At 42.2% G+C, this 23,904-nt stretch overlaps 1 protein-coding gene across 2 annotated transcripts in view; it reads right to left on the bottom strand.

Moving 5' to 3' along the window:
* The window catches only part of SCRN1 (secernin 1), a 42,260-nt gene extending 28,258 nt beyond the window's left edge, over positions 1-14,002 (bottom strand). The window contains exons 1-2 of one of the 2 annotated variants that reach the window (XM_068405042.1): positions 13,952-14,002; positions 3,639-3,798 (exon numbers count right to left, since the gene is read on the bottom strand). In XM_068405042.1, coding sequence (XP_068261143.1) covers positions 3,639-3,797 — 159 coding nt within the window. In that variant the 5' untranslated portion in view covers position 3,798; positions 13,952-14,002. The remainder of the gene's footprint in view (positions 1-3,638; positions 3,799-13,951) is intronic. The other variant, XM_068405043.1, reaches the window with a different exon arrangement.
* Between the last annotated feature and the right edge of the window lie 9,902 nt (positions 14,003-23,904).

Genomic DNA, 23,904 nt, shown 5'->3' with positions numbered 1-23,904 from the left:
GAGGTTGTAGTGAAGTGGGAGTTGGCCTCTTCTCCCGGGCAACTAGCGACAGGACAAGAGGACACAGCCTCAAGCTTCGCCAGGGGAGGTTCAGGTTGGACATTAGGAAGAATTTCTTTTCAGAAAGGGTTATTAGACATTGGAATGGGCTCCCCAGGGAGGTGGTGGAGTCACCATCTCTGGATGTGTTTAAGAAAAGACTGGGCATGGCACTTAGTGCCATAGTCTAGTCGACAGGGTGGTGTCAGGGCAACGGCTGGACTCGATGATCCCTGAGGTCTCTTCCAACCTGGTTGATTCTGTGATTCTGTGAAACCAATGCAAATGTACAATATGGAATGGAGAGAAAAGCTGTTCATCTGGGGGGGGAAAAAAACGCTAGGATGGATGAGAGAGAAAATTTAGTCAGAGGCACAAAGGATTACTGACTTAGAAAAACAGTAGCATGAAATTCGTCAGCCACATTTTTCCATTTGCAGAATATCATGTATTTAATTTTCTCAGACCTGTTTAGTTAGTTTTATAGAACACAAGGGAAGGAAAGTTGTAGCAAAAAAAAAAAAAACAACCCACACAACAATAATTCAAATGTTGGCAGCTTTCACAGGTTTTAAAGAACAAAGTAATAATTCTGAATATGTCAAAGGCTACATTTAGAAGCTTTGACATTCCTCTCTACTCCCCCTACTAGCTAATTACCTCTGACAATAAGTTTGCTTAAAAGGTGGATATAGTGTTGCACGCCTGCTACTTAAATAACATGAAGCAGATGAATTCAAGCCCTTTCTTAAAGCTTTTCTTAACTTTTAGAGGTACCACTAACAGTACACAAGGAATTAACAGGCGTTGCACAAGCTCTGCCTATAGTTAAGTATGCATTTGTCGTAAGACGAGTAGTCTTAGACACATCCCTACAATAGGAGAAATATGTACATTTCAGCTAATTAGCAAAAACTGAAGACCTCGCTTCTGTTCTGCTATCACAAAGAGTTAGCATGTTTGAAATCGCAATCTTCTTATTCACTAGTGTCCTTAAGTTCACAAAACAGCAAAATCTAGAAGCAAATCTAGCAGCCTAAAACTTGGATTGTAGAGCTTTTATTGATTCAGTCAATCATCTTTCACAATTCCTACAGCAAAGGGGATTATTATGATACTTTTTAAAAGATCTTTGAAGTGGCTAGTTTTAAAAGAAAATTTTTTAAAGGGTTAATTCTAAAAAGAATTACTCTACAATATTGATATTTGCTGGACTGGTTTGACTGAATGCACTCTCTCTCTCTGAAGGTGGAAAAAAAATCTTGAACTTTAAAGAAAAACTAACAACTAAATGTATGCTTAGGTCTGTCCAAATGAGAGCAGTTAAAGGACTGTGCAAAGCTACCAGACAGCCTTTAGACCCAATGAAACAATTAAAACAGGCATCTTGTTTTAGCCAGCTTACTCTACTCAAAATACCCACGAGAAAAAAAAAGAAAAAGACATTAACAATACTAAGTGCTGAGGGTGACAAAGATGCAGTGACAACCGATTGCTTGCACTACTCCCAAGCAACTCAACATGTTTTTATTCTGTGCTGGGAGGAAACGGGAAGAATTTCAGTAAACATCTGAAGCCTGTATGTTTCTGTACACCACTGTACTTGCAAAACCTCAGGCTAGCTAATGAAGAATTATGCAGTAGCATAGACTAGCAGAGGCCAAAGTACCCATCTAATTAGGGTTTAAGCCCCTACTCTAAAAAAAAAAAAAAAAAAGGTATTAGTCCACTCCAGTCCCTTGTCTAAAAGCACATCCTCACCACATTGCAACAAACTTTACCTTCATTTAAAAAAAAAAAAAAATAACATTTAAGGGGAAGGCTTGCAGATACTGGTTTGCAAAATAAATCTCCAAACTGCAGTGTGCTATGCAAAGGGATTGTGCTCCCTGCTTCCAAAAGCACTGGCAAAAGAGTCCAGTTTATGACTGAATTCTATAAAAGGCATTAAAGTGGTTGATCATAACAGATTATATATGACTTAATTATACCCTTCAGCAAATTATGACAATCTCATCAAAGAGTAAGATATGGAGCAAGGAGACCAAAACACTCAAGTACTCTAACATTAAGCTCTTACAAAGTATTCTCCTTTAAGGATACAAACACTCCAGAGCAGCTTTTAGAAGTTGTTCTTCCACAATAACAGAACTTTTTTTTCATTTCCAGTTCTATGAAGAGAAGCTCGAAAAAAAAAACTGCTCTGAAGTTTTCTTCTTGTCACACTTGGGTTCTGTATACTAGCACAGGTCTACAACAGTGCTACCAATACAGCACTGCCATTAACAGCAGTTAGTGCTTTTGGACAGGGGGACAGGATTTCTTTATATCCATGATTAAACCATTTAATAAGGTATGAGTTGTACTAGATGTTGGTAGCAACAGGAATCAAGACTACATTAACTGTTAGAACAGCACTAAATCCTCTGAAATTTGGAAGTCAGCCCACTTGAAAGACGGAATTAAAACTGGCACTGGCCTTAGGATCTCTTCTGGGGAAGCAATAACTATATCCATAAAGGACCCGTAAGGATGAGAGACGCCAGCCTGGTGCAGAACGTCTTGTGTCCTCAGCCTTCTGCACTGCCACAGGGACAGGAGGAAGCTGAATGCAGGGAACCTCCCAGCTCCTGCTTTCCCAGTTGCCAGCCAGAGAAAGAACCTGTGGACTCTTAAAAGCTCCTGACAGTGCAGATTAGGCTCTGTGTCCTCTGCTAAAATGGCTACCCCCAACCAATCCTTGTCTTTCCTTCTGCTGCCTCAGTCTCTTCATTCTACCTTCACTGCACACTTCCTTCTCTTCCTGTCTTCTTGTTTCATTTGTCCCCTTGCTTCACCCTTCCACATCTGCTAATCCTTTCATTTCTCCTGTCATTAAAGTGAGGCTGCAGTAACAGACTATAATTAAAATTACTTCCAGCAGGGTCCCTTTCAACCTGCATCCAATGCATCAGCATCCAGCTTCAAGACTCCACATCCAGCCTGGATTCAGCAAGGAGCCACAGCACTGAAAATTGACCATGATGCTGGTGCCTCAGCTGCAGAACACGTCATCAAAGCCAACTGTACGTACAAGAGTTATGTTTGTCTTACAAAGCTTATGATCTTGTTTTCCTCCTCTCACATTCCCTTATTAGAGCGCAAGTTCTTCGAGGCAGAGATTTCTGGCTACCTGTTTTGCAACATGCCTAGCGTAGTCAGGCCCCATTACAACTGTCAAACAACAACCATGAATGAAAACAATTCATATGGCAAGTGACAAACTTTGAAAATTTGCTTCTAGTTCCACTGAGCCAGGATATTCTCCCCTTAAAAGGAAAAGGCAAGCGATAGACTACACAGTGCAGGAATGTGAGATGTGAACAGTTCAGCCTATCTGCTGGAGAAAGGACAGATCATGGACTTTTCCTCAATTAAACAAAAAAGTTACATTCTGAGTTTCACTTTCAGGACTTTCAAAAATCTTGTCTCCTCTCTACTCAAGAGAGGTTTGAGCGAAGGGAACAAGGACTCCACAATCTGACAAGCAAACAAGACAGCATTCATTTCTTCCAATAATAGACATTTCTCACAGTTTGAATGTAACAATTCACCCTTACCTCAACTTTGCTTCCAGGATCATGAGCTGTGGCAGCAAAGTAGACCACCTCCTGTACTTCATCCCTAGGCCGTGCAGAGTTCTTCCCAAACACCACCAGCCCTTCTTTAGAACATGGGGGAAAGGCTACAAAACAGTAACTTGGGGGAGCTGCAGCCATCCTAGAAAGGAAAGGAGGAGTAAACAGACAGAAGTAGTGTTTGCTGAACTCATAATTGCATGCATTAGGGAATCATTCACTCTACTGCTACTTGTTGGAGCTAAGAGACAATGCATTCCCTCTATTGGTCAGTTGATTGTGCAATGATAATGGAAGAACAGGTCAGCTCAGAGGAAGCTTATCTGGATTTAATAAAAAGAATTATAGTCATTTTCAGATGTTTTTCACCCAAGCCTTGTGAGGACATAAAGAAGAGGAATAAAGGGAAGATGACTGTACCTTAATGAGCCTACTTAGCCCCCACAGGAAAAAAATATTGTGCACTGGAGCTGTTTGGGAACATATGACCTAGATGTATTCTGCTGACTCAGACAAGTGCAGAGACACAGAATAATTTTAAATAATTTACTCTCTCTGTTCCCATGCAGTTTAAAATTTTAAAAAAGAGGAAACATGTTTGAGGGACTCCTGAAGGAGGACAATGGTGTAACTAGGAACAGAACAAAGATATAGCACAATTATATCAAAAACTGTCCATCAATTCACTCAGATCAGAGAGAGACTGAAACACAGATCGCACTTCATTTCCTCTGCGGTTTGTCTGCATTGCTGCTCTTGCCTAAAGTTAAACTGCAGTCAACTACTTGTTTACGCAGGCTAATGTGAATATTCTTTAAAATGCTTATAAAGGATAGCACAAATATTTTAAGATTTTAAGTGTTTGCAATGACAATATATTAATAAAAAATGTAAACTTTCAGGACTATGACACTACTGTAGATGGTCGTGTGCACACTGCCGTATCAACAACTAATACAATCAAAAGTTTCCCCCCAAAAGCTGCTAATAAGAATGAATGCCTTTTGGATAAAGGCTGTAACCCATAAAGAGGTAATTGTTTGTGAAGAAAACACTTAAGAGTTTGCCTATAGACTATGAACAGGTCACAATGACGCTCAGTCTCGCAAAAAAAACTTCAAGAGAGGATGTGTGTTAAAGGTGTCCTCTGCTGACACAATGTGCGGTGATGAATTGTCTAGGGAACTCACACAACCTTTTAATTTAGGTGAGATTATATACAAGAATAATCAGCCAGTTGAGTTGAAAATGCATAGGGAAACAAACCAATCCCTTTTTACAAGCAGAGTTTTGACCACTGGGAAAGGACAAACTACTACAAGCTGGAATGACTTCAGCTGATAAAATATACCTGGCAAAGGACACCTACCTGCAGATTTGTATATTGTGCCACTAAGTCTCAGTACACTATTGGTTCTAGATGAGTGTCTTGCAGACAGACATGAAGACAAAGCCCCACTTTAATTGCCACTCATCACTTGCAAGTCATCAGTGTATTTGTGACTAAACTGAAAGGCAACATGTAGAGCGTTGCCCAAGCTTCATCGCTAATGAAACTATTTAGTATTTTGCTATGAATTATTCCAAGTATGTACATTTATTTTGCTGTGTTGGTGATGTCAACATAACTGCTTTCCAGCACCCTAAGAGTTCACATCTACCTTCAGGTAAGTCATCATTTAGTGCTCTAAATTCTGATGCTTTGGCAGACCAACCAAGATCTTGAATAGCTTGCAGGCTTACAGTGGATCTCAGTATTCAAAATAAGTATTTTCTTTATTCTTAACACAAACTAGGTGGGTTTATTTGACACACATAAGGCAGCGGAAAGGCTTTATACATCCAACAGCCTAGAAAAAAAAAAATAAAGTGATACACAGTACCAATTTTTATTACATGAAGTTCTTCAACTTACATACCAAACATGCTGCCACGTAGGATTAAAAAGATGGGAAGGAATGCTTCAGCACTGCGTTACTGACCAAATTGTAAGTTATACAAGGCAGACTTTTACATGCCTACACATTGAGCAGGCACAGACAAGAATTAAAAACCTGTAGGTATCTAATATTCTACAGACTCCTGAAGTCCTCCATGGAATAAAGCAGGCTCATTTGTATTTGTGAGGTTTCTTCTTGTTTTTTTCTTTAAATATACCAACATTTACTGAACCAAAAACAAATTGCATTTTGGTCATGCTTTTTAAGTATGAAAGTATGAGTAAGCTACTCTATAACAAGAGGTCACTTCACCACACACTGTATTTCATACAGGAGGGTATATAACAGTTAAACACTCCAAGCTGAATGTTACAACCTTGTACCGAAAACACGATTATCGTAAGAGCTGGCACTGGGATCTTGAATTAGGTTTCTAGAGAAGGAAGCTAGCTAGCAGTCTACTACAGTTTAAATCTACTCAGTTTGCTAGGTAGCAGTTTTTCCTAGAACCTCATTTGGTTCATTTTAAATATGGCAAGGATTGCAGTTTCTCAGATACACCCACAACCTGTGTTTGTTCAGAACACTACTGAACTTCATCTTCCTCCATCATGCAACTGAAGCAGTCTGTTAGCAGCTACCTACCTAAGCAGGACATTTTAACTTGCCTACTTAATTTTCCTTTTTTCTTAGCTCAACTTCAGGTTGTCCTCATTCTCATTTTCATGCATTTGTCACCTCTTTGCCCTCTCACAAGATACCATCCTGACTCAATACCAAACAAGCACCTTTCCTCTACAGGAGGAACAGAACACTCCTCCTTCACAGCACCTCTGACAAATCAGGCTAACTTACAAAACCACCTACTGTTAATCCCTATTCTTTCTCACAGATTATTTGCTCCTCCAATGAAAGGCAATCCTGAAAACCTTAGAAAACACTGGGAATGCATGCAAATAGATCTCCAAGAACACCTTGTTGCCCATTCACAGCCACAATTCTTTATCACAGAACATGTTAGCATACAGGCCTGATTCTTCTCAACAGGTCATACCTCAGACCTACATTTTGGTGTAGACAGCGGTAAACCTACACTGTATGTCAACAGGCTCTAGATTTGATTGCAGACCATTACACTCATGGATGGGCCACTGCAAGTTAAGAGAAACAGGGTCCATACAGTCTATTACAGGATATATCCAAAACCATTCTGCATATGAAAGCACTAGAAATAGACAAAGAGCTGTACATTATGCTATGCCACTACACAACAACTGCTGCAGTTTCAGGTAGTTAACAGGCATCACACTTGGGTGACCTAGAATCATGGCGGGCACAAAGGTTGGAAAACAAGCTCTGAGTGACAGCCACAAGGTAATATACTCCACTTGCTCTCTTTTTATTTGACAAAAATGTACTAACAGCAGGGATGCAATACTGCACGTAGTCGTATTTTTTCCGAAGTCTCCTGGTCACTATGGTACTTAGCTTATTGCGTTCTGACACTATGAAGAAGCTTTGTTTAACAAGTTCATTTATTAAGATCTTCTCTCATTGTGATAAATCTCATTTAGAGACTGCCAAGCCAAATTAATTCTATGAACATATCATCACTGCTGTCAATGGTAGAACAGACAAGCTCCTAAGTACTTTGATGCAGAAAGGAGTAATATCCACTGGGCAACATCTGGCTCCAAACATCACAAAGTAAAACAACAGGTATGACAATTATCAGGGCTTTATAAATATGTCTGAACATCACCATACTCCTGAAACAGGATGAACACAGAAGTGTATTGCCTAGCACCACTTCAAGAAAACTAACCCATAAATCTTGACAGACATAAAATACTGATCTTCAGGTAGAAAATATCAAGATCTGGAACATTTCTCTCTAGAGTATTTTCCATTTCATAGTATGAGGATCTTACAAACACTAACATGTGTTAAGAAGGGTCACAAATTCTAATTAGAACAACTTGCACTATTAGTGTCAAAATTTGTCCACAATCAGACTTTTAGAGTGGTCAATGAGGAATAAAATTGTTATTCTTTAAGTCTGTACATAAAGGTTGTGACATGATCTAATTAAAGCTTCATTTAGACGTCATTTTTTCACTTATAAAAAAAGGAACAGACAAACAATGCTGTTATAGCAACAGTCATGGCGGACAGATTGCAGTATCCCATCCTCCCCTCATGAACGGATGACTGTCAGAGACTGAAGCCACGCTCCTAGGAGAACAGGGATGGGCATAAATTATTCAATGCGTTTTGGAGCCTTCCCCTTGACCCAGGAAAACTGAAATAGCTATGTATCCACAAGAAAGCACTCTGAGCTTAGCAAGTCAGAGTCCAAACTGGAGAAAGGAAGATTTTCATACTTACTTGCTCAATACCTTTGTGGTTTTTTTTTTTCCAGAATAACACTGTGTACTGCTTCTCTGAAAGCTGCAATTTGGTACCAAAATAATCTTTTATGAAGTTCAAGAATTTGACTGCTACAATAAAAATACTTCTCAGAAAAACAACTTTATCCTCCCATATCAAATAAATATCAACTCTTTTCAAGCCAACTAATTTTCCTTGTTTGCCAGAACACCCTGAAGACATTACTCATGAAGTAATTACTAGTTTTACAAAGTTACACATTATGTGAAAACTGGCTTGCCAATAGTAGCTTTCATAATTGCTATGTCTTATTTATTAAAAAATGAAAATTCATAAATGAACTATGAGGTTTTGAAGCTCTTCTAAAAACTTATTGTTCAAGCAATTTCAAAGCTTATTTCTAAAACAGTAAAAGTGCTTTTGCCAACAGCAAGTTCTTTTCTCTGTATTTTCTTTCAATTGGAAAACAAAACAATAGGCTTACAATGAAAGTGCAGCACTCACTAGGAAGCAGTGGGCAATAAAAAGGATTAGTGTGAGAAAACAGGGTCAAAACAAGGGTTTGTCTTGAAATTTAGCTCATGCTTATTGAACTGAACCAGTATTTGCTCTTCACACTTTTTTAATTGCTGCTAACGTAATGCCCTGCAACTTTTATCTCAAGAAAAGCTAAAGATGCCCCTAAAGTCACACACAAAAACCCTTTGGTTTTAATACAAGTTAGGTTAGCCGGGGTTTCCGAAATGTTAATTAAGATTTATTGTTAACGTTGACTAAGATTTACAACAAATAAAAAAATGCTGAAGTAGCTATTCCTATGTGTAGAGCTACTCCTTTCCTGACAAGGCACCACTGAGAACATGTTAAGTGATGCACATGTACAAACAGTTCTGCCCTTAATACGCTATGCAAAATTTGTTTTCTACACCAATACAGTCTCTTGCCTAAAAATTTAATAATATCCAGTTACCATCATGTAGAGCAATACCGGAGTAGTAACAGATATTACATGAGAAGTCAGCTACCATCATTACAGCTCCACTTCACAAGAAATCAAAACAGTGCTCAAGTAGATAGTAAGGAAGAAAAGTTCCGTGAGACCAAGCAGTCAGCACTGACAATAGAAAAGCACTGACCTCATATTACTATGAGTAGAATTTAACTGTAAAATTTGCCTTGAATTGATATGATTTGACTCACAAGCTGGCAAAACTTCAGCTTGTTCAAGCCAAACCTTCACGTAGGAGCATAACTGCTGCATTCATTACTCAGCTTAGCTATGCTAGCAAGTCTTCCAGCATGGATGGAACCACAGACACCACACTGCTTTCATTCAGCTCAGTGAGGTTGCACAGATACATCACACAAACTAGTCTTTCAAACATTTTCTAAGTTTGTCTTCAAGAGTTTTGTTGGCTTAGCTGTCGAGCTTTCTGAAGCACACGCATAACCAAAGTGTTGTACAGGGTTAAGTCTAAACCTCTCCTAACCCACAGTTTTTTAAGCATGCCCATGATTGTCCTAGACAACACACTGGTAATGCTGGTAACAATCAACATCATGTTTTCAAGACAGTGAGGGTGTCCACAAAAACAAGGGTGGGAGGGTTAACACGGGGCTTTCATCTCAGACCTCCACAGCAGTTTGGTCAGAACACTAGTTTTACTGATCATATAGCCTAATTTTTCCACCCTCACTTCGATAGTTTCTTCAAATTAAAGCTGCTCTGGAACAGATGCTTTAGGTACCAGAAATACAGAGACTGCTAAACTCCTTGCTGGTGAGTTCTGAGTACATTCTGGTGATGACAGCATTTTCTTTAACGTTTATATTGCAAAAGAGATTTGAGCTGCTTTTAAAGTCCAGAGAGCACATTAAGCCTTTTACAAAGACATAAAACTTGTTTCTGTGTATTAAAGGATGACTTTTCCTCACTATTTTGGGCTGTTATAAAACAGAAACCCAGCTGTGCTAATACTTCTGAACTATTTCAGTAATGTTTAAAGATTTCAATCAATCCATTTTCATTGCTACTAGAAAGTGTAAGTGACCTAACCTGCAAGAAACATTTACAATGAGAAACTGAGAAGCAGCACCTGAACAAGGGTCCTCAGGTTTGGATCAAGGCTGTTTCATTAGGAAGGGAAGAATATATCAAATAGGCCACACATTATTTATTCTCAACTTTTTCATATTTTTAACGGGGTGGCAGGAGAAAGGTCAGTCACAACTGTGAAAACTTTGTTCAGGGCTTAGTTGTTGGTTTTGAACCTCAGTTTTAACCTTCAAATTAAGATGTTTCCTGTGTCTGAGACAAGCTTGTATTTCCATTTACAAATCAAGCCTAGTGTCTTATGCACAGAGACATGTGATCTCTGCATCCTGCAGAAAAGCAATGTTTCCAAAAACAGAAATGAGAAGCAAAATTCATTCAGCTGCAGGCACAGAACAAAGACAGCAAACTGAAAGGCACAATAATAATATTGTTCCCATCTTAGGAAACACTGAAAGGTTATTTTTTTAATTCACAATTTGGACAGTTTTAATGCATGACTTATCAGTAGAGAGGAAGGTTGCATTTATTAAGAAATTAGAAAGCAGAGACTGTTCCTGAATATAAAGCACAAAACATGCCAGATCTCTGCGTCCCTATCGTTTGGACAGTTCATCATGAGACCTTAGCCAAACTGACTCTTTCCTTACCATCAATGGACGATGATACCAATTTACCACTTGAAGGTGCTACACTCAATGTTGACTGTCCCTCTAAGCTGTGTCTGAGAAGATCTCTAAGAGGAATTATCAGCAGCTGAAACTTAGCAAGCCATGCTCAACTTTTGTCTTTTTTTGTACATTAACTACATACTGAAAATTTCTCAAGAATTTTCTGAAAATGAGCAACATCTCAAACTTCTAGTCAGAGATTTGGGATGACCATTTTCTCCAGTAAGGTCACTTTTATTTTTGAATTACAAGTAGCAGCAATTCCCTACACAGGCATAAAACCAAGCTGCATTTCAGCTTAGTATCCTAAGCAGAATACCCCCTTCGGTCATTTAACTGAGCAAATGCATAATAGGCCTAGAAAGAATTGAAAAATATCTCTCTTGCTGTATGTGGGAAAATTTAGAATAATCCCAGCAACGGCTACCAGGTTTCTTAAGACTGTCTAACAAACTAGATACTGGCCATCAAATGAGCATGTTAAAGCTCTTCAGAATTTAAAGTCCTAACAAATGGTAAGATCTCATCGGTTACAAAAGTTTACAGTCCCCTGACCAACCAGTTCTATTTTAATTGTCTAATATACCCTCATCCAACCTTTCAAAGCAGGCATCTTTCAAAAGAAGATAGGATCTTATTTTTTGCCTCAAGTAATCTGAATTATGTTAATGAAAACATAGTTCTATTTAAAAACAAATCAGGGTCAGTCATCCAGAAGACAACAGATTTCAGTCTCATTTCCATCACAGGCTATGCATACAGGGAAAATTCATTACTTATACAGACTTGCCTTGCCACTGAGTGGATGTCAATGCACTTAATTAAGTCTCCAAGCAGTCACAGAACTCTATTCCTTTTGTAGCTGCTATTACAGCCTACAGTCTAAGGTCATATTTGTAACATTCTCCATTTGGTAGAGAAGCACCTGTCTTCCTGCTTCTACCATTGGGGCAGAGATCCTTGTTAGGAGCTGTGGGCACCCAAAGCATCTTTGTACAACACACAACTTCATAATGAGAAGTCGCTAACTGCTGCATAATACTGAGCCATGCAGCTTTCCCTCTTTGTGGAGCCAGCACAATCCAGTTTTGCAGTTCAGTTAGGTCTTGATCACTGCACAGGAGAGACCGTCCACCTCCACACACAATGGCTAATGCACACTGACTGGTAGTCATTTCAAATTAGCAGCACTATTATGCCAACAAGAGGTAAAAAAATAAAAAGCATCAAACTACCTTGTTGGAAGGTTCAGTTTAGTTTAAAATACAACCTAAAACAACAGCAAGTGTTGCAATACCAGCAAGAGAGTTTGTAAATGTCAGGACATAATGCAACACATTGTGGCAGAAACCAGCCATTTGGGTACCTTACAGAGAGGCACAGATAGCAATTCTAGGCAATTTCTCAATCTACTAAATTTACAGAAGGAGAAGGCCAGTAGACTACAGGGATAATGTCCAGCCTCACAACTCTTCAAGTCCATAATAAATAAAGAAAACCTTCTGGAAGCTCCTAGCATAAACTAGCACATTTTCCCACATGCATGCTGCTTAAAGCATCCATGGTTGATGACGTTTGAAGGGGAGGGTGGAGAGCCAAATTCAGTACTCTCTACGAAAACCACCAAACTCAGCAAGAGTAAACAAACGGAGCTTAAGCCATACCCTATTTGACCAGGAAAAGAAGTTACAAATGTCTTGCAAAAAAAAGAAGTTACCATAAAAATCTCAAACTCTAAGCATCAGAAATACTTCCTGCACAGGACAAAACCTACTCATATCAATAAAGGATTTCCATCCACCACATTTACCTCAATATAACACCTGTCTTTTTACACTCTCTATATAAGCTCTGAGTTCTAAACTGCTTGGAAAAAGTTCATAGCACTCTGAATGGTTTAGGCTAAATTCAGTCTTGATTCATCTCAAATTAGTGTAAGTCCTGTGTTCACAGAGATCAACTTCCTAAATATATATGATTGAGGGTTTGTTTTGAGGTTTCTTTTTTTTTGGCTGGAGGCTTTGGTGTGCACGTTACGAACAGACCAGCAGGCTTAGAGATGTTTTAAATCCCTAATTCTAAAACAGCTTTTACACCAATAGCTGAAACGGTAATCTTCTAAACTACTGCGTAAATTTAACGTACACAAATAGGTTGCATCACAGAATTTACAAAGTGTACTGCAGCACAACCACTTCTCTGGGATTATTAAAGTTTCGTATCTTACAGGTACGGATGGCTTTACTCAGTTCTAAGGACATTTTTCATAGCAATAGATTTATACTTTTATAGATTTATATTTATATGCACTCGTAGGATCAGGGCCCTAACAAAGCTGACTTCTGCTTGAGATACTGGTTTAATATGATTTTTTTCCCCCCTCAGTATGAGTACTGGAGAAAATGTCTTTTTTTTTTTTTTTAAAGCAGGTTATTCATAGCCCCTAGTAGCACAAACCGAGATCTCTGTTTTGTAGACACTTGCAGGAAGGTACGTCTGCTCGTCAGCCTGCTCAAGTGAATGAAACCATCACATACCTACCTGTCCACAGCAGTATGCTTAGAAGTGCACATGAAGGCATCTAGATTTCAAGGTGACTATATGAAAAGGCACCTTCAAAAAAAAATAAGCGGGGCCACAACCCATGGCGGGTCCTTAAAGAGCAGGAGGAAAAGCAGCAGCTAGTAGAGAGGGCAGCCAGGGAAGAGAGCGACCGGGGAGCCCTACTTCCGACCGCAAGGCAAGGGACAGCCGGGGACAGCGTTTGCCGATGCCAACCCCAAACACCAAGTCCTCCCCCCGCCGCAGGACCCCCACCCACACCACCGGCCCCCGCCGGGCCCGCCGGCTCCGCGGGCGGGGGGAGGCCTGCGGGGCAGCCATGTTACGCGGTGCCCGCAGCCCCCGCCCAGGGCGCGGCGGTGCCTACCGCCGCCGCGGGAGCAAGTGTGCGGTGGCGCCGAGGGACATCGCCGCCGAGGGACGGCGTCCGCACCGACTCCGGGAAACCGGCTCTGCGCCATCCTCCCCCGCATCGCCGGCGGCCCCCTCTCTCCCTCCCTCCCTCACCACCACGACCGCTGCTGCCCGGCGCTGACGGGGCGAACCCCGCCGGGCAGGTCGCTGCCCGCAGCCTCCACACGCTCTCTCCACCAAGCGGCACGGCCCGCAGCTCAGCGGGGGAAAGGGAGAGGGGAGATGCCGCCCTGCCCTGCCCCGTTACCGGCCCCGTTACCGCACCTCAACGCGCCCGACGCTCCGCTCCGCTCGCCTCAGCCTGGCGGCGGCGGCTGCCCCTGCCGGTGGGAGCAGGCGCGGCGCGTGGCCCCCTCCCCCTTGCGCGCGCAGCCGCCGCCAAACCGCTCCGCGCGGCGAGTCCCGGCCGGGGCGGCGGAAGGTGCGGCCCGGCCTCTCGTGGGTCGGCGCCGCTGGGCCGGCCCACCGCGCCCCGCTCCGGCATCGCCCGGGCGGGGGTTGCGCCACGGTCACCACGGGCCTCGGCGACTGCCGGTTTCTGGCGTTTCACCGCGGGGCTGGCCGGCTGCCTTGTTGCACCGGCGCTTCCCTCAGAGCCGTTCCTGCCCTTGCCCGGGGTCTTCCCGACGCCCCCCGCCCGTGAGAGAGCGCCGGTCCTGCCTCCCGGCGGCCGCCCGCTGCCCCCAGGGCGGGAGATGGTGGCCGACGGCGCCTCGCGTGGGTGTGTGTGCCCTGAAATGCCCCACCGAGGCGGGGGCCACCAAAGCGCGAGGACATGAAAATGGATGGCGCCAAGAATAAGCGTCCACATTTCGCATACGTGGGTGGAGAGCGGTGCACGCATCCTCCCCCTGCCCGTGTCAGGGACGAAGATGCTCCCCTCACGCTAGGTGTTGGAAGAGAAGGGGCTTAGTTTATCAGTTTTAGTCACATACGTGGGTGGGTAACTTGTGTTCTTCTGTCTCACACACCAGATAAGTCTAGAAAGTAAAGCAGGTAATTTAAAATGTAGCTGCTACCTCATTAACCAGTCAAACCGCTGGATAAGGAGTCCACCAAACTTCACAAAGCTGAGGGGATGACCTTGCAGCCAGGGACTTCATACTGGCCGTGTGTCAGGCGTCATGGTGGGCTTTTGCCCCTCCAGTGGCTGAACCCCTGAGGACCTCTCAGCTCTTTGTATGTAAAAGCATCAGCACCACCAGGCCAAGAGCGAGATGGCACTGACTGGCCCTCTGAGGTCCCGTGCAGAGCACAGCATGCCTCAGCCGTGGTGCATGGAGCAGGTAGCCTGCTCTGTTTGCCAAACCCACCCCAATGAGGCTGTCCCGTGTGCTCTGTCCTCAACACACAACCTGTGTCTCCATACAGAGGTGAAAATAGTTTCACTGCTAGGTGTAATCATGCGGGTCCACGGCTACCTGGTTAAACGGCTCTGGTTTAGGAAAACAAACATGGTTTGCTGGCGTGAGACAGCACCTTTATGTTTCTGTCTCTGTCTTCAAGGGCGGGGACCTTACTGCACGCTCCACCAATGCCTGCCCCAGAGCAGACACTTAGTGCGGAGAAGGGACTGCCAAGTATGTTTGATGGGAAGATGTGAAGGTTAAAAGGAAGCTGGGGAGGAGGTCAGAAAGGCAAGGATGAGCCAGGAGGCAAAACAAAGAGCATTACAAACTAGAGCATTTCAGCATAAGAGCAGGAAGAAACAAGTATGTTAGGTTGGTGCAGCAGCGTGGAACCTGGGGAAGTCACAGAAAATACAGAAACCTATAAAAGAGCTTTGTGCCTCAAAGGCACAAATGAGCTATTGCCTCATTTCACAGGTTTTCATGCTTTTTGACAGCAGAACTAATTACCTGAAAGTGCCCTGTCAGCATGTCCTCCATAGTGCTGCACAACTTGGTGGTCAGAGTTGGGTTCCTCAGGGTTTTCTTCCTATTTCTCTTCAAGAGCCTGACTCATTAACATGGGCCAAGCCAGCCTAACACGTCTGTAGAATCAATTGCCACAAGAAGCATGGGACAGATAGTCCAAATTTCAGTTAGTACTACACATCATGCACTCCTACAACGTAGGAATCAAGATACTTTATCACACTGCTTATTAGATCAGTAGATCTAGTTTAGTAATCTGGCAAAAGAAAAAAAGCCAGACAGAATCTGCATATGGGACCCTACATGAAAAGAAAATTTAGAAGGAAAAATCCTGGAACCATATGAAGCAAAAAATTTCCTGTCATCATCACAAGCAGTAGAAGGATCCATGGGTCTGCTTGTGTTCGGAAATTATGGATAAGCTTTAGACACCGTTGCTGTCAAACTTAATTGCAGACCAGAAATTGAACTTCATTATATAAGCAGAAGAGAAAATAATTTGCTCTACCCAGTCTAAATCTCAGTGAATGTGAAATATTGTGGCATCTGCACCTTTTGGAGGTATATCAGTATCCTGAATAGGGACTAATTAAGAAGACATTACTTAGGCTCAATGCTTTTGATTAAAAAGCAGGGCTCATCATTAGCAACATGGAGCCCTTCATACTCTAAGATCTTCCATTATGTACTTTAAGCAAGACCTTTGTTTTTCTTTGTTATCAGTTTGCTGTCATCACAATTACAGTTCAAAGTGTTTTGCAATAGAAAAAAAGGCTAGATATCTCCTGCTTAAAATATCTAACTGAAAGGTGATTTGAATTACTGAAAAGCTGAGGACTTTATACCAATTTAATTGTAACAACTTCAGTTAAACATAACAACCCAAATTCCTTGCTCTGGAGTTACATCAAGGATGAACTGTGTCACAGGCAGCTTGCTTCTTAGAATCAGAAAGATAGCAGATGAAAAGAGCAGGTGCAATTTAAAACAGTTTAAATTATATCCTATAACACACCACTTACATTACCCATATTATGCTCACTTAGATGACTAAGTCTATTCTCTAATTACACTGGAGATGATTATGGCTGAGTATAATCTACCTAAGAATTATTAGACTGTCTACAGAATGATTACATACCGGCGACACAGAAATCCTTGATGGTTCGTTTCTGTGTAAGCTGTGTAAAGCAGCAAGGATGAGTGGTTAGCGCATGGTCCTGGGAATCAAGAGAGCCTGAGGTGTATGTCGTTCTGCCATAAGCTTGCTGCTTGGCTTTGGATAAATCTTGTAATCTCACAGCAATTAAATTACCTCATACATGAAATGGGGAGAGCATTTACTCACAGCTGCATCTTTGAAATCTTTGAATGGAGATTGCTGCGTAAACAGAAAACACAAAACTATTATAATTAGGACAAAATCACAATGCTTCTATATTGATTATTTGCTCTTTGTCTTTAATAATGCAACAGCAGAATTTATGTGTATTAAAAAATGGTGGTTTTCTCCTGTAAAAGATGAGCTTCCAATAGGATGCAATATAAAGCAGGAGCATGGGAAGGACACATCTTTAGAAAAGAGCATTTAAAAGAACCTTTGTTCCATGTTTTATCTGTGAAAGGAAGAGACCAAAAGGCAAACACAGCAACATATAGCTTAAGTTACAGTTTATTTTTGTTCTTCTTTAAACACCTTAGTTGGCGATCAAAGCCTATTCAGCAGAATTAGTACTCAAAATCCTCAAGACGCTGCAGCACTCATCTTCGATTCATCATTTCCAAAATACTTTCCTCTGCAAGTTCAAGATAGCAGCCATGCAGGCATAAAACCAATGGAACTAGTTTTTTCAGCGAACTGTTTAGAAGGAGAGAAGCTGGCTTAATGCAGATGGTAAAAAAAGGCCATCTATCTGTTGAAATTATATTTTAAAAAATGTACAACGATAGATTGTGGTGAAAGGGTAGTGCAGCCAAGAAAGTCCTTTTGTTGGTATTAATTTTTGTTATTTCAAGCCACGAGCTTAGTTTTGTTCTCTCTGGTGAAGCACTGATTGGGAGTACCTAAAAATCAGATGAAGTGGGGTCGTACAGAACAAATGTACCTGGTTGCTGCTAAGTCAGAATTCTAAGCCTATACCCATAAAGGCATCCCACTAAACTTAAATGATTCCTCTTACAGTGAGTTACAGGAACAAGAAATTTCTTACATACAGAAGAGTTAGTAACATTGAAAAACCCTGTGAGCCCCTAAGATAACAGTAACACCATAGACCAGTAAATTCAACTGATGTTGTAGAACAAATCTAAAGAGCAAAAAGTATCAATGGTACTTGGGTGTTTGGGGTGTTTTACGTAGTCAGGAGATTGGAGCAGAGAGTTGAGAGTACTCCCACACTAAATGTGGCTTCACCCATAACAAAGAAAGAGGGTGGCAGATGCAATATTCTGATGTGAAGTAAAGATGTCCCTTGCTGGGCTCAGTCAATGTTCAAAACAAAAAAGATACGAGAAATCCTGTCTGCAGCCCCTTTATCCAATTATACCATTGAAGATTAATCTATGTAAATGGTTGCAGCTGTACATAAGATGTCATTGTAGGTACAATGGCAGGCTTAGATGCCGAGCTCGTACTCACGCACTACAGAAGGTGATTCATTTCTCCACTGCACAAGTGACAGAACGCAACTGCTTAGCCAGTGTCACAGGGACAGAAGACAGCAAGTTATAAGGACTCTGGGCATCCTCTTCTAGACACCCTCAGTGTCTAGACACCTGTCAGGTACAGCATTGAACCACACAACTAAGCTACTCCATTGCCCATTCAAAAAGGTTGCCTTCTTCTGGAGTAATGATTTATCAAAAAAGCATCAGTCTCTTGCTCTGTTTTCATAAATTTTATAATCTTCCTTGTTTTAATTTATAATAACCTGTGGCAGCATACTTATTTTTATAACTCTAAAAGGTATCACAAGACACATTTATTATTATTGGCTCAACAAGTCCGTGAGCCTGGAGCTTTTTTAGTGTGTTAGAACAGCACCTGTAACAATGAGGCTAAAATACTTGACGATCACTTAAGACTCATAATAAATAGCCAAGGCGGGGGGGAAGAAGGAAATCTGTGATCCTGAGAAGATAATCCAGTAATGACAACAAAGCAGCAGAAAATACAGATACAACAGCATTACTTTCTTATACAATGATCCTGTTTTAATCTTCATGCATGCTTCCATTGTTACGATGCTGCCTGTACAGAAATGCTTGTAGCAGACTGATGAACTGGAAAAGGGCATATCACGTCCCTCTGCAAGAAATGTGCTATAGTATATGGTTACCCTTATTAAAATTATATTAAAATTCAAGCATAGAGTTTTTCTCAGCTGAGCACTATTCATAAAGTTTCAACAGTTTGAACATAAATCCATCAGATAAAAACAGTTCTGGTGTTAGGCAGGTGATACAGTTCATTAAAGTGACTGCATACCTGGAGCAGCTTTATGTTGTACTTTAGTGTGTCATGTCTTAGTAATCTACATGTAAATTGCTGCAAATTAAATCACAGCACTTAGAGAAAAGATGGGACAGTAATACAAGGGACAGAAAATGCCACTATGCGATTTATCAGCCATCTGGTGTAGTGCAAATAGCTCTCCTTCAGGGGAGGTACGGGCTTCTGATTAGTTACCACAGCAACAGGTTTGCTGAGTAGGCTTAAAAAGTTACTCGTGTGTCAGCAACCTTGTTTCTCTTCCCATAGGCATCACACACTGGGAGCCGTGTGGCATGTCCTTCCTCAGCTACATATGGTTTTGCTGCAGCATTTTACATTATTCTGCTTTTCAGGAGACTTAAAAAAAACAAAAAGACTGCTCAAGTTTTAATGTTACATTAAAGAGTCCAGGCTCCCAAAAAACCCTCAATGATTAACTCATTTTCCTCATACACAGAAGTGGTAGATAGCTGCATGTGGGAAGGGACCCCTGGTAACAGAAATACTTCAAACTAAAATAAAAGTAAAACAAATAAGTCCTTTTGGTTCCAGCACTTCCAAAAGGATGGGAAAACTATATTTAAAAAAATGTCCACAACTGAGTATCTTTCTCAAAAAAGAGCCCATATTTACATAAATGGCCTCATCCATAATGTACAACTGGAAAATAGTATTTAACAGGAGATGGGAAAAATAACAAAGCTCAAACTATACTGTAAGTTTCATGCTGGTTGCGTGTTATTCCTTATGGACATATTTTAACAAAGAAGTGTCAACAATAAGTTACCCAGGAGTTTTTAAACTTCCTTCTATTGGCTGTGGGTATCAGCCAAGAAAAACTGGATGGTATGAAGAGCTGTTCCTCTGCCTTTCTATTTTCTTTCCTATTTCCTCCCACTGCAAGGGCCCCTCGTGTTTTCTCTTAGCTTTACCCCCGAGCAGTGGTGTGACAGCGCGAGCCTGGCTGGGGCTGACCACACATGCCCGTGCTGCCCTCCAGCAGCTGCCTGCTCAAGAAGCAAGGTGCAAAGGGTCAAAGCAAGCAGAGGTCTGGCAGAGCTTATTAATTGGTGTCCTAGAGCCCACCTCACCAGCCTGCCTTCACGCAGCGCCTCCGCTGCATGAACGGCTGGTTGTGGCTGTGAAAGGGTGCCACGGTGAGCTGGATTTGGCCCGGGTTAGCAATAACAGGATCTGGTACCAAACGAATAGGAGCATATTTCTAGGAGCCATTTCTGCTCTATATGTGCTCTTATTGCAGTTTGTGCTCATGTGTCAGCTGCAAGATGAGCACCCTGTGTGTGGGAGCTTTGCTTCAGACCGAGTCTTGCAGAGGCAGTGTTGAATTATTTCAGAGTGCAATCCTACATTGCAATGTCCATGTGACCATGTTAAGCCCAGGTTTTAACCCAACTAATAATAGTAACAATAGCAATGAGGACATGATGGCACATAAGCACTGAAATACTAGATAAAAATTCTTACCTGTAGAGGGGTTTTTGGAGCAGAATGGTCATGTAATGAGCCAGAAGTATGAGAGTATGGAGTGAGGGCCTAGCTGCGTGACAAGGTTCATGTAGCTAGTGTCAACAAGCCGACCTTGGAGAGAAGAGATGAGGAAAAACAGCAGTTGAGCAAACAAGAATTGAGGGAGTAGCCGGTGGGAGCCGAACACGGAGGAGAAGAAACAAGAACTGATGGAGCCAATTAAGAAAGGACCAGTGGCAGAGCAGTGACCAATCAACACATCAAAGAAGAGTATGTTTCGTAATATTAACCAATAGCAATGCACATGCTTACAGCCAGGGAAAGTACAAAATGTGTAAAAGGGACAGCTTATGCTTAATAAAGCGTCTTCACTTTGATTCACATTGGATTGTGTGGAGGCGTGTTCCTTCTCCTCAGATGGTGACCCCGATGAGACGCTGATCAACGGCAAGTTCGGGGAATAGCCCAGAAGGAGGTACACCGGCTGGAGTACGGCTCAGCGGGACTGAAGACCAGGGCGAGCCGGAGGACGACTCGCAAGAAAAAAATAGTACGTTGCAACGGGACACCCAGTGAGGTGAGCAGCCGGGGAAAAAGGAGATGGGCCAAAATATTTCTAAAGAAGAAAGTGCGATAGTAAGGCTTCTCCGACATATCCTCTCTAAGAGAGGGGTAAAATACGATGAGCATTTGCTCCAGAGACTATTGATGTAAATAATTGGTGTAAATAATTGTAAATAATGGTGTAAAAAGAATAATTTGCCAGCTACGGCGCAGACTGCTTTCAAAGTTAGTACGTGGCAAAGCGCTGGAACTTCTTTGTTTGAGGCTGCCTCAAGGGAGGACAAGATCGCCACTGTGTCGTTTGACGATGTGGAGATTAGTTATACACTCACTGGAGCAATTGAAGGTGGACAGAGAGGCAAAAGGCGGCGGCTGAGGCGGCTACAGCTCCTTTCACAGTGACTTCGCCCTCAGCATCGCCAGAGCCACCCCCCCCTACTGCGCCGCCAGAGCCCCCCCCCACCGCCCAGGGAACAGCAGCGGAACATTGATCCCTCTACCGTCCCGTTACCCGAATCTGAGACTGAGCCACCCTTAATAGACCTTTCTGAAGAGGTGGAAGCGGGACATAATTGCTGCAGAGCCCGAGGGTCGTGAAAGTCAGGCGGTGGCGTGGGGGGGTTGTTCACTCTGCAGCCAGTCCAGGTTACTGTGTCTGTCCCGGACCCGGCCAGGTTCTGGAGAAAATTAAGAGAGCACGCACTTGTGGACAGTGATTTCGGGGCCGCGGCTGCTGTGGGTGGCGGGGTATTGGCTTGCTTGGTATATCGAGGGGACGGAAGAGGCCCACCAGAATGGGAGCCATTCAACTGGGGAGTGATTTGCCTTAGACAAACAAATACAAAACGGGGCTGCTAAAGAAGCATTGTTGTTACAGTTAGCAAAGGACAACGCAAATAAGGATTGCAGGAAAGTTATTGCAGGGATGGCAAATCGTAACCCCACCTTAACCAAACTAATGGATGCTTGCGGGAAAGTAGGAACCACCACATTTCAGATGGAGCATTTAGCAAAAACATTTGCGGCAGCAGTTAAGGTAGTTCACCGTTGTTATACATGCGGGCAAGAAGGTCACTTTAAGAAAAACTGCCTTAAGAAGTCGAAGCTGAGTGGGAGAGATAACTCTGTTTTGATGTGTCATTGCTGTGGGAAGCTGGGGCATTTTGTGAAGCAGTGCAGGTTTAAGTATAATGCTCAAGGTCAGCTAATAACAACCAGCTGCAGAGTGAAGAAAAACTGGAGAAAGAACGCGGGGAGGAACCGTGTGCTGACACAAATGAATCTTCCCAACCAGTTCCAGGCCTAAGCAGTCAACCTGCAGCCCGAACCACAGGAAGCGCCGGGCTGGATGTTACCACAGCAACCGCAATCACAACAGAGAATAGCAGAGTGCATAAGGTACCAATGAATGCCGTGGGACCCACTGGAAATGGGCTAAGTGCACTATTACTCGGACTTCCTAGTGTAACCTTGCAAGGTCTATTTGTTTTACCAGGAGTTATTGATGCAGACTATACGTTTTGGTTATTGATCTGAAAGATTGTTTTTTCACTATCCCTTTACATGAAATTGACAAATGCTAATTTGCTTTTTCAATACCTAGTAGGAACAACATGGTGCCTTGTCAACGATATCAGTGGACTGTATTACTGCAAGGCATGAAAAACAATCCCACAATATGTCAATGGTATGCAACAGAAAAAGGTACATCGTGTGGATTTAGAGACACCAGTAAGTTTATATGTAGCCATTGCCAACTGTCATCCCATGGGATTGCTGGGCCAGTGGAAGGAGTGCTGGCAGGATCCGCTACACGTTATAGAGTGGCTGTTTTATCTGTTCAATCACCAAAAAAAAAAAAAAAAAAGCAACGCGCTGGGTATGAATGCAATTATATACTACTGTAAGACAAGGACCCAAGGAGCTCTTTTTATCCTGTGTTGAGAGGCTACAAGAAGCAGTTGAAAAGCAAGTTTTTGATGTTGGTTTATGAGATACTCTAGTTACGCAATTAGCTAGGGATAATGCTAATGCTGATTGTCAAAAGATCATTGAAGTTTACCTGGAAAACCAGATTTGAATGCTATGATAAAGGCATGTACAAAAGTGGGTATTGTGGAACGTAAGGCTCAAGTTATGGCTGCGGCTGTACTTGGGGCTATGTCGTCACAATTGCAGTCTCTATTCCAATTGTTAGCAGGGGACACAAATTTAACAGCACCACAACGGACTACTGCAGAGCAGCTCTTAATAGTAGTTAACATCAGCTCAGATTTTTTAGAGGAAAACATAACAGGGATTTGGGGAGCTCTGAAGACCTGCCTCCACTAGATTGCCACAGTCAGATCCTAATATTTTAAAAGTGGCTTCGTTCATTGTTTACCTAATAGAGATATAGAGCAGTTAAAAGAAAAAAATACTATCCCTGTGAACTATCAGGAACACGGCCTTCAGAAACCTTGCACAAAATTACTTTCCTGACATGTTTCAAACTATCCTCTATCTTCATGGCAAATTTCTCAGCTAAACCAAGCTCCTACTTTTTTTTACATCATTCAAGAGATCAGAAATACCACACGGTTCCTACCTGGGTATAACTGCTAGCTAAACCAGCCTGCTTTTGGAACAGAACCTCCTAGAAGGAAGAAAAGTTATGCAGGAGGAGGCTCCATCTAAATCCCCTCCAGGCTAGGAGACCTGATAACAAAGGTCCCTTGTCCCTGTAACTGATATATAGCTTCCTATTGAGCTTTTCAGTTACAGTTCTTATGTGAAACTGTTGACATAATCAAGCA

This window comes from Nyctibius grandis, chromosome 7, assembly GCF_013368605.1.
Source record: "Nyctibius grandis isolate bNycGra1 chromosome 7, bNycGra1.pri, whole genome shotgun sequence".
Taxonomy (NCBI): domain Eukaryota; kingdom Metazoa; phylum Chordata; class Aves; order Nyctibiiformes; family Nyctibiidae; genus Nyctibius; species Nyctibius grandis.
This window is presented reverse-complemented; position numbering and strand designations above follow the sequence as displayed.